We start from the raw sequence: 12,194 nt of genomic DNA on the forward strand, positions 1-12,194 counted from the left end.
CAAAGACCAATTTCTCCACCTAGCCAGGCTACAAGAAGTGCCAGAAATGTGAGCCAGGCAATTAGAGTGTGGGCCAGAGTAAACAATGTCCTCATGGAGAGGGAGGGAAGCTGAGCTGCTGCAACAGAAAGAAAATGTGACATCTATTCACATCTTCTCTGCCATCTCCGCACTCAACAACCTCCCCCAATAGCCCTGCATGGACCCAGCCCTGCTGAGTTTGGTTGTCTGGTGTGTGTATATTATGTTGCTTCATGTCTGGTGGCGTCCTGGTTCTACATGTGGCTCAGTGTTGGTGACGTTTCTATGTTGCTCAGTAACAGAGTGTGAAAATGAATTTCCCTTATGGGACAATAAAGGCATTCTATCTATTCTATCTATCTATTCTGCATCTGAAAGCAAATGACTCCTTTACCATTCAAGTCATTTGCAACAAGTGTCAGCACTCAATGTCTGTTCATGGCGATAAAATACCTTGTCTAAAAGGAAATTTGAGTTGAACACAGCTTTTTAACAAATTATCTTTTTCAAAAAACAAAAACGCTGCTTTAGTGTCATCTCTAGTGTTTCAGTAACGTATAGTCATTATCGGGGAGGCAGCTGGAGAACCTATAGAACCCACATAGACACAGACAGAATATGCAAACTCCCAGGCCTGGGAATCAAACACAGAACCTTGGTTGGTTGGATGTAAGTTTTGACCAAATTTCAATGTCACAGTAGACATTTTTTATTATTAGGTTTAAGTTGTGTTGTTAAGTAACTAAAATCCCAACGTCTGTCAGTGTTTCACGCAGACACTAAAATAAATATCGACTTTTTAGTTGTGACCAAACCAAATGTCTGCTAAACCTCACATTGCCAATTAGTCACCATTGGGTTTTGACTTTGATTTTAAATTCTGACTAAAAATGAAACTTAAATCTTTCATTGATGTCCGTTGCCATCAGGGCAGGTTGTCATAATAAATGTGGATGGATAGACATGGAGACAACTGATAAACCCACAGAAGAAGCTGAGGCACAGAATGAACGACATCAAGCTATGATGCTAAACATGTGTTTTCTATTATGTTGTGTAAGAGGCTGATCTGCAGTGGTGTACTCCATGCCATTTTAATGTTCTTTTCTTTTTCCAGCAACACAGACTGACTGGATGGATCAGTCGCTTTCTAAATATGCAGATGCTTTGATGTGACTTAACTAAAGCTTCAAATATATCAGATCAGTAATTGGCTTTTAGATGACATCAGCCTCAGATTTAAAACAGAAACAATTAGTTAATCTTTAGAAAAATTAATCAGCAGTGATTTTGATAACTGAATCATCTCAGCTTTGTAATTGTGTGGATCGGCTGCTTTTCTCTGATTTATATCATTATAATCTACACATCTTTGTGTTTTCCACTGTTGGTCAGAGTTAACATCTTTGACTTTAGGAAATGTCAATCTCTTTAGACATTCTATTGAACAATTAAGTAAGAAATTAATCAGCAGATTACTCAATCATATAAATGACTCTTATTTATCCAAGGCAATATCCTAATATAACGTCTAATGTCTAATATAACGTCTAATGTCCAACCAACAATCTCACTGCCTGACATATTCACGCAGAGTGAGGTAAATCATCTACTAGACTTCCTTGCAAACGGATCTTGGGTTTAAAGTGGGAGGAATAATCAGATGGTCTTACCTTGGTTGAGCAGCAGGGCTGTAAAGACCAGAGACGAGGGGAGGCAAGAAGAAAGAGCAGTGAGTAAATTCACACATTCACAGAATCAAAGTCTAATAACACATCAAACTGCACTCCATGTTCACAAACTCACAGATGCTCACACAGTCAGTAATCAGAGGCGCCTGTGTCCATCACTCCTGCTCATTATTAGAAATGCCTTCATTTCACCCACTATCTTCACAAATAAACAAATGCTCTTGTATTTACCATTAATAAAAGGCTCAGCTACCACTGCCCTTACAATCTCTGAGTCTTAACAATCTTTAAATTTAAATAAACAACCCTCTCTTTCTTTCTCTCTCTCTCTCTCTCTGTCATTCCAGGTTTTCCACAGAGAGTCTGTTATTGTTGGGACAAGTAATGGATGAATGGCTGTGTTCCTGAATGAGTGTGCAGTTTTTTGAGTGTCTTTTTGTCTAAGGTGAGATTAAACTTTATTGATCCCTTTGAGTTAAGTCACCGATGCAGCTAAAAAGAAAGAAAGAGAACAGACTGTCGAACAGAAAATAAACCCTGGGAATACAGAATGTACCAGAATAAATGTGATCTGGTTTGGATTACCTGTATACATTTTAATTAATTACTTAACGGGGCTTATGCAGTTAATGATTAACAAAAAAGCAATGAAAGGCTATAAAACACCAAGTCAGACAGCTAGAATTAAATGTAATGAATGCACCAGTCAAATAGCAGTTTATGTTTGTCCATGTAGTAAATTGAAGACGAAAGACTATTTATTAGTGAAATAGAAGCTAGCACTATATTGAGATGAATGATTCCATCTGATGATTCACTCTCTGATTAAACATCAAACATGCACTGCAGACTGGCCAGACAAGTGCTTTGGAAAACATTATGAAGTCATAGTGAAGTTGACACTTGACCTTTTGGATACAAAATATGGCCACTTAATTTCTTTATGCACATTTGTGTTCAGTGGTATGATCATTATGAATTGGTAAGGAATATTCAGTTATGGTCAAAATGTGCATTTGTGAGGTGAGACAGGACATCAGGCATAACCTGACAAACCCTGATGCACTGACCATCAAAAAATACAATTTAATATAATCCCTGTTTGTCTCTTTCTCTGTCTGTCTGCGTGACTGTTGTTCTTTTATTTTAGACTTCATTTTCACATTTTTTCTTTGTATTTCATGGATAAATATTGCAGCTCGTTTACTTGTTGATTTCTTTTTGTTCCCTCTACTTCCACTCTGTCATCATTTTAGATCAGATTAGTCAGATGCCGTATTCTCATCTATTCTGTCTGTGGATTTCATCTGCAGCTCAGCAGCTTTCACTGTGAATCATCTTACATCTGTTGAACATGGAAACATGAGTTCACTTTCTGCCTTCAGTGAGAAGTCAGCAGCTTGCTCGCTGATGAAAAAGTAATGGCTTCAAGACGTTCTTCGCCTGACAAGAAGAAGCTACAGCCACAGCTTGAACCAGTTTACACCAGAGTCAGTCAAAGGCTGACTCTCACACACAGTGAGGTTCCATCTTGTCTGATTCAAGCTCTGTAGTGGCGTGAAAATTCAAATAAATCCTAAATCTGATCTAGACTGAACTGACTTGAAACAAGCAAAACTTACATATTAACATTAGGTCAACAAACTGAAAAACTATTTTGATTCTGCTAAATTGAAAATTATGTTTTACAGAGTGCAAATGACCAAAAGTCAAGATACAGTATACAGAACAGAACAACTATACAGTGAATTCAGCTGCATTAAAACATAGTTCACTGGAGCAGCTCCAGTCAGCTGTCAATGAATGCAGGCAATTATATACATTCACAGTTCAATTTCACACTTCAGAGAAACACGTCGCTCAGGCAAAAACACTCAGTTTGCATGAGACTGAATGGACACACACATAATATAGAATACAGAAGGATCTATCAAAAAGAAAACATGTCTGCACGTACCTGAGATCCCTCTCTTTAGCCAGCGTGGCTCCTCCAGCACGACAAAGAAGTTTTCATGTTTCTCATATTCTTCGTCATCGATTATTCTTATCTGAAGAGTCTGACTGTTCACACACATAGGCACATTTTAATTATTGGCATATTTAAAAGAAACAATACAGAACAGACAAGCACACACACACAGCTGCCAATGTGATGGCCTTCCTCCTGCTGTGTGAATCAGAGCAGGAGGAAAAGAGACACAAAATCAATAATTCAGTTGAAGACAGGAGCAGAGGAAAGAAGGTTAAAAAGAAACAAAAGAATCAAAAAGAAAGTGAGAGAAAGAAAGACATGAACTCCACTTCTTCAGTCTTTACTTACTAATGTCCTTTTGGTTGTAGTTATTAGGTTAATTATCAATCAGTGCTCCAGATCAATAGTTATAAATTTGAGACTGACGCAAACTTCTGACTCTCCTTACCTTGAGAAATTTTAATAAATTTTAAAGTCAGGCTGGAACTTATGCACACCGGCATGGACAGGCAGGTGCGTAGGAGAAGACCTTGGTGGTTGAGTAATGTGAGAGAAAGCTCCCGCACACTGTCATCACTTGCAAAGATTTTATTTATTTTATTTTATTGAGCTCAATAAAATCTTTGCAAGTGATGACAGTGTGCGGGAGCTTTCTCTCACAATTAATTGTGAAAAAAAGTGAAAGTTTGATATTATTTTTGTATGTCAATATTTAATTTATGATAGCCAATAAATTGATAAACAGCCGATGCACAGCATATTGATGTTCTGTATGAGGCAAATCAGAGTACCTATTTATCAAAAGAACATAAAATGAAGGAAAAAAAGTGAGTTAGAGAGACTTTTATGCTGTCATGATGTTAAATTTGAGGATTGATGGCCTGGTGCTAGAGGAGAGGAGAAGAAAAGAAGATAAATTGATGATGACAAGACCTGTTAGTGTCTCTGAGGAGCACCAGACTGAAATGTCAGCGCAGAGAGCAGCTTAAGGAAAACCAACACCGACAACAGAGAGCAAGAGAAGGATGGAGAGAGAAAGGAAATGACAGGCGGAGGGAAAGGTACAGAGGACGAAAGAACAAACTGAAGGGGGAGAACAGAGTTGGCCAGGAAAGAGTGATGATGAGGACAGTAGAATAAAGAAGAATGGAAGGAGTTGACACAGGAAGATGGGAAGACAGGGATGTATAGGAATGAGGGAGGTCTTGGATGGAAGGGTGCACAAGACAGGGAACAATGATGGGAAGAAAGAGGAAAAAATTAGGGAGACGGGTGGGAAGGCGGAGGGGGCGTGAGGGGGGGGGGCTACAAACAGAAAAGAAGTGAAGTGAAAGAGGGATTAAGATGGAAATGAGGGAGATGGAGAGAAGCAATCACTGGGCAGTCATCCTGACTGCAGAACAATACGGCATGAAATGACATAAATTAGGAGGGATTAGATGATGATTGGATGATTAGACAGGGTGAAGATGAGTTACAGCAGTGATCACACTGCTGAGAGCTATAAACTCTACTCACACCTGAAGTGTTGCCCCATGCAGACGGAAGTCAGTGCAAATTAGAAACTCTGTCTGTTGGTGCTGTAATAACTGCTTAGGTTATTATACGGTAATAATTAACTGGAGCCAATCGTAGCTGACATTTGACTGATGGTGGGATACAACCTGGACAGGTTGCTAAGTCAACGACTGGGCCTGCTCCAAACAGTCCAGTGGTAATTAAAGAGTTGTGTTATGGAAAACCGTGTGTTTTGTGACCTTTGACCATCAAATACTGTATATATTCAATTGATCTTTGAGTTCAAGTGAATGTTCAAACTTCTCTCAAGGTGTTACTCAGATGATGTGAGTTATACAGGCTGGACTCCGCTATTATAAATGTCACATGAATTTTAAGGTTGATTGTGAGGTCAACAGTTTAATGTCAGTTTGTGGGGGAATTGATATTTGTTTACAACTATTTGTTGTTCACACTGAACTTTGACACACAACTTTGACGTGTCACATGATTTTGCTTCTACACAATTTAATGTATAAACAGAAGAGCCTAAGCTCCCTCTGCTGTTTTGTTACAACCAGTCGGTGTTCACCCAGCCCACACAGATCAGGGACAGATTATAAAAGTCCAGTGCTGGATGAGTCTAGTCCAGTTCTTAGTAGTGTCTTTTTACCATAATTCTTTCTGAAAGGGTGGAGCCGAGAGGAGCCAAACTGCTCCTGAACGAGCTCACTGAGCTGAGGAGTTACAGAGGTAAAAGCTGAGCTGGCTGCAGATGCATGAAGTCATGTGGGACTGCAGTTACAGCAATTTTCCCATTCAAATCTGAAGGCTTGTCAGTGTATCATCGTTTATCGACTTAGTTTATATAGTCATAGAGAAGCTGAAGAGAGCCACAGTAGCCAGAGATGTGGTCATAGTCACAGAGGAGGTGAAAAAGATGTCAAAATGATCAGTCCAGCTGCAGGAATGTTCCAGGTGTCTGGTTTGAAGCAGACAGCGCTGTCGTTAACCACATGGAAAACAACCTGGAATAAACCCCTCCAGCACAGGGCCAAGGTGGTGCTGGGGCCATCAAATTATACCAACTTTTCCACTATCAGAGAAACATGACATCCACCTACTCACCATTCACCCAACACCGTCCCTGTCTCACCTAATCCAGGTCTCTGTCAACAAACCTGTCAGTCAACATCAGCTTAGAGCTGCTGCGGCTGCTGGAGTCAACACCTCACTAACGACAGCCCACTCCAGTTTGTCAAAGCTGCTGCACAAACATAAAACCAATGGTAACACAGAAACACACACATACACATAAACATACACTCACCAACTTATCTGACAACTAGGGGTCGAACAGAGAGTATTGATAGTATTCTACCATGCTGTTAGGAATAGCATTTTACGTTGTATGATTTCTGCTTGGTTTGGTAATTTATCGGTTAAGTTAAGATCTCAAATAAGCAGACTAGTTCATTTTGCAAGGAAAGTGATTGGGGTGAAAGAATACCTCTCCCTCCAGATGCTTTTTGATAAAATCATTGTTAGACAGGCTAAGAAAATCACCACCGACCCCTCTCATGTCCTACACAGCGAATACGAGCTGCTCCCATCCGGCAGACGCTATAGAGTTCCAGTTTAGAATAAAAAAACACTACCTCAAAAGATACAGGAACTCCTTCATTCCACTTTCAGTGGGTCTCCTGAACGCATAGCAGTATCAACGCTGAGTATAGTGTTGTGATTGTATAATTGTGATTTTTGTATATTCGTAGACGTATTGTGATGCACTTGAATTGTACATGCTCTAATGTCCTGTCCATGCACCATGCAATATTGTACGTACATGTAGCAGCCTGCATGCATGTCCTAGACATATTTCCTATGGGACAAATACATTTAACTAACTACTGTAACTAACTAACTTGATGCCCTCTTAAGCTTTATTGATCTTCTGCTAATAAAGAATTAACCACTGATAAATTAGAAGTGTATAGTCGATTACAAGAACATCTCATAGAGTCATCATCTACTACTGCAACTCCCTGGGTGACAGCAGTTACTGAGTTTAAGAATAAAAAGTGTCCTTCATTGATCTCATCAACAGACTGCATCTTTGGTCACATATGCATCTACTGTCTGTGTTAGTCCACTCAGTGCTGGTAATACCAGCTTCCAGGTGGAGGTGTCAGTCTGTTTAGCAGCTATATGGGAGCATATACCAGTCTGCAGTCACTGAACAATTAGTGAACCCAACACTCCAAAACACTTCACTACGAAAAACAAAGTGGCACTTCAACACACAGACACAACATTTTCTTTTCACTGAAATTTAGAGAGGAGTCAACATGAATGTGTTCACATCAGCCACAAGGAACCATGGACAGGTCACTTTTTCTATTTTTTTTGTCTATTTTTGTGTGTGTGAAATAGAGGAAAAAGTTGAAAGAGACAAAGAGGAGAGGCACAGTGAGCGAGGAGGTGAGCGTGAATAAGAGGAAAGGTGAGGAGGGTTTGGGTCATTATATTTTATAAATGCACTCCCTACTTGAAAAAGCCAGGGAAAAATAAATGCCAATGCAAAATATCCAAATTTACAGCAGCAGACATAAACATGTTTACAGCCGGGTACAAAAAACAAACAGGAGGTTGAGTGTACAGTAGCCTACACCTGCCACATGTCAGCATGCACCAAAGTCAGGACTCCAAACACACACACACCTCTACCCTTTGCCCATTTTTGGATTAGCTGAGAGTTAGGTGGAGTCAGAACTGGCAAGATGGCGACAGAGGAGCAGCTCACTGAACTTCAAAACTGCTCTTCAGAAATGTATGAGAGGTGTCATGAAGGTTAATTGTCAATCCCTAAATATAGTCTCTGGTCTTCACCAACTCCTGAGAAACACACGTCACTCTGGCTGCTTCACAGTCCACTTTCTTCACCAATTCGTCAGTAAGAGTCACCCAGTAAACCCACCAGTCAACAGGATGACGAGAGTGACCACGAATAGTCTTAAAATCTTTTAGATGGGTTCATTATGAGCGAGCGCACATTGGACAAAGTCATTTATCCATTATTAGTATAGGAGATGATTAGTGAAGCTTTAATGCTTTTCTATTCATTATCAACGACAGTCATGCTACTACAGCTACAACACAGCTGCTCTCCAGCAGCAGAGGAGTTTCACTAAACCACTCTGGATGAAGATGGAGGTTAAGGGCTCTCCAGAGAGTAAGAGAAGTGGTGTTAAGTTTCACTCACGTGGTCTGATCGTTGGTGAACTCCAGCTCCCCTCGAGCCTCCTCGTAGTCTTCCCCGGACTTGGCGGTGCCCGGCTCGGTGTGGTATGGCAGGATGACGGTGCCGCGGGCGCCTGAGTTGCGAGACACCGTCACCTCCATGGTGCCCACGCTCTCGCTCACACGCACCATGCGCTCGCTGAAGGTAAAGATGCCAGCGTGGTCGTCATCCAGGATGGTCACCGTGGCAACCAGAGGCTCAACCAAGCGAGCTTTGGGGGCGGCGCCCACTTCGTCGCTCTCAAACATGCCCTCGGCGTCACCAACGCGCAGATTCAGCAGGCGCACAAAGAAGTGCTCGTCCTCTTCAAATATGTCATCATCGATGATACCGACCTGGAGGCAGGGAGAGACAGAAGGTCGTTCGTTATCTTCAGGCACCACTGATCAGACTCTGCAGCTCTGCTCTCTGCCATTTGATAGATTAGAGGAACACATTCCATGCATGAGCAAAAACAGACAACAGGAAGTCCTGACACACAAAAACAAAGTGCAGCAGATCGGCGTCTTTGCATCATGGGCGTACCATCAGTGAGACTTAGTTTAATTTTTCAGCTACCGAGCTATAACTGCTCAAGTGTAAAACAAGGATGGACAACAACGATACCTGCTGATTCAAAGTGCACTCTACCAAATCAAAAATAAGTACTTTCATGTGTTTCCTGGTGTTTTAAATATGGGATTTGAGCCTTCTCAGATCATACAGTAGATTCCCTTCATCAGCATCATATGTATTCTTCAAACTCTGGTGAGTAAACTCCACAAACCTTCTGATGCTCTACATCTTTGTCTTTCAATATCACAGCAAATGTGAGAGACATGAGGTGTGACAGTGCATCTGAAAAAAAGATCTTCAGAAAGAGACAAGAAGCGAGGGCATGGATGAAGATATAACTGGGTTGGATTCAATGCCAGCTACTCTGCGATTATTCAGACTATTCACATCTTAACACACAGGCCTGATACTCTACATACCCAGTTTATAAAGCAGAATACTTGTGGCCAATGAACTTTGCTCTGAAGGTGGAATTATGTCTTAGAGAACCTGGAAACTGAATGTTTTCATTGCCACCAGAATAAAGATCCCAGACTATTTATCATCAGTTTCACCTGAGGTTCTGAATTACAAGTGAATGAACATTAACACTGGCACGGTTGCTGGTGCTTGATCCGTGTGTGTCTGGATGGCTGTGCTGAATACTGAGTGTGAGCAGGGCTGAGAGCCAGTCATCTCCCTCAGCAGGCTCACAAACAGAGGCTCCAGTTACAATAGCCATCTTTATGAGATTGTTGTCATCTGATCACGCCATTGCACACTAAATGACAGATGGCTGCTCCCAAATCAGATTATTCTAGGTTGGTATTGTAATGCAGTAAGCCAGACCACATACTGCCATGTGTGTGTGTGTGTGCCACATGTCACCGTATTGTGGCTGGAGTCAAGCTCTGATGCAGAGATGAAGAAGGCCACTTTGAAAACTTTGAAAAATGAGTTCTCTATAGAAGATTACATTAATTAACACTTTGCACTGCTGTACTGATTAATCTAATCTTGAGGCAAGATGTGTCCATTTCTATTCTATTTGTATTCATTCTTTTAGGTTATTTATTATAGGGTCTTTTTTTAAACGTTATTTATCCTGTACGCTGCTGGACTTGAGTAACGTATTTCATTCCATCATGTAGTAGTAGTAGTAGTAGTAGTAGTAATAGTAGTAGTAGTAGTAGTAGTCCAAAACAACTTGTGAGCCCTACATGCTCTGGTTGAGAAGATGGAATGAAAGACCAACACAGACGCTGTATATAAGAAGAAGATGAGCCGACTCTATTTCTGGAGGAAGCTGAGATCCTTAACCGTGTGAAGCAGGATGTTGGATATTAGTCTGTTGTGGCCCAACTCATCAGCTTTGAAGTGGTGAAGACACTCAACAAAATGTCTCCACCACATTCTGGACCCAGAGTGTAGCATGCTCTCTAACACTGTGGTTCAGGTGGTATGAGGATTGAAGCTCAGAAGAGTTCAGGGGTCCTGTAGGTTCATAGGAACATCACTACCAGAGACACCTTGTAATCTGATGCTTTGTAGTTTTGTAAAAAAAAAAAAAAAAAAAAAATAGATAAAAGCCATCTTGTGAATACCATGCTGCTAGCTTGCTGCAGTGATGAACAGGTGTACACAGGTACAACAAAGTGAACTGACACCTGTAAATGGAGTTGGGTGTGGGCAGATATGAAATAGGTTATTATGTCTGACCTTACACACAGAGAAGCACTTCATTTCAGCCTGAATCCATGAAAAATAATTGAATAAGTAAAAGCTTTAAAACCTAACTGGGAAGAGCGCCAACTGAACTAGTCTGACATTGGATAAGTGGAAGAAAACAAATGGATATACAGATGAATGCATTTAGATTACCGAATAGCAAATTAATCAGTATCAACTGATTATTTCAGTCATTACATCTTGCAATCTCATCCAACAACTTCATGGGGCCACTGCCTGTTTAAGATGCAGCTCAGTCAGTAGATATGCAGTGACAGGTCACTTTATGCATGGCCCTCCATACTGTAGCATACTATACATTTACTTTAACTAGTGAAACAAACAAACAGAAAAAAACAGTATTTATATCCATATAATTAATAAATATGGAATCAAAATGATGGTGGACTGTGATAGTTTGATCCCGAGCGCAACAGTCTCTCCATTATGATATGACTAGTGTGGCTCTTGATAAGGACAGCCCTGACCAGCAGGCCTCTTATTGCCTCTGTCAGTCCATCTTTTTCTGTTTAGCAGTAGGCTATAGAGGCTGCGGTGATGGTTACATAGTGGAACTGATACGGCAGTGAAAGTGGAGATCTGATAGACGAGCGAGACGTTCAGGTTAAATTGGTTTCCCAGCTTCTCATTTCTGGCACAGTGATCAATGAAATCCACTGGTGTGCTATAGAAATGGATGACACCGGCCCTATGTAATTTACTCACTCGGCGTTGCTCCATCCATTCACTTATTTTAGATGGCCAATTTATACTTTATGTTTTTTAATGTCCTATCCCCCCCGTGCTTCTTTTATGTGACTCTTCGGGCTATTGCACCATTCTCCTCTCATTCAGCCCTCACACTCCCTTTGATCTCTCATCAGACTTTGAATGTGAGCAGAGATTACTGATCTTATTACATCTTTACCTCGTGCCGTCATCCTATATGCTTTTAATTCACAAGGCACAGGGTGCTTTAAAAAGACTAATTTCTGGGTTTCCATCTACAGGGGAAAAAAAACTTCAGGATGTTGTTTGATCCCAAGTTCAGACTGCGGGAAAAAAGTTAGGAGCATTTGGAATCAAAGAAGACAGTGGACGCTGAGACATCGGCTGATCACCTAACTTTAACTGTGCCTTTTTTTTTTAGATAAGACTCAAACTGCTGTTACTTTACTGTAACAGTGCTGCTTGATTTGGAGAACCAGACAGTTGTTGATCATTTAAAAAAGCAGCATAGTAAGTTATTACTGCATTTCTCTAAAATGTAAGGGGTTCTCTTTATTCATTTTCCCTTTAAAACAATCTGACATGAGTTATTTTTTATTTGACTTGACTTGAAAAATGGATGAGGGAAAACCACCTATATATAATAGTGAGAATTTTTCTCTTGTCTCTCTTGTGTTTGTCAACATTCTGAAACTATTTCCGTCTCTTCTCTCGGTAGCTG

The 12,194-nt window shown here is 40.7% G+C and overlaps 1 protein-coding gene across 1 annotated transcript in view; it reads right to left on the reverse strand.

Moving 5' to 3' along the window:
• Positions 1 to 12,194, reverse strand: part of slc8a2b (solute carrier family 8 member 2b) — a 174,782-nt gene that overhangs the window by 16,933 nt on the left and 145,655 nt on the right. The window contains exons 10-12 of the mRNA XM_085795673.1: positions 8,444 to 8,817; positions 3,670 to 3,773; positions 1,695 to 1,712 (exon numbers count right to left, since the gene is read on the reverse strand). Coding sequence (XP_085651799.1) covers positions 1,695 to 1,712; positions 3,670 to 3,773; positions 8,444 to 8,817 — 496 coding nt within the window. The remainder of the gene's footprint in view (positions 1 to 1,694; positions 1,713 to 3,669; positions 3,774 to 8,443; positions 8,818 to 12,194) is intronic.

The sequence above is a fragment of the Trachurus japonicus genome, chromosome 13 (assembly GCF_045865225.1).
Source record: "Trachurus japonicus isolate A0001 chromosome 13, Traja_1.0".
NCBI classification, from domain to species: Eukaryota; Metazoa; Chordata; class Actinopteri; order Carangiformes; family Carangidae; genus Trachurus; species Trachurus japonicus.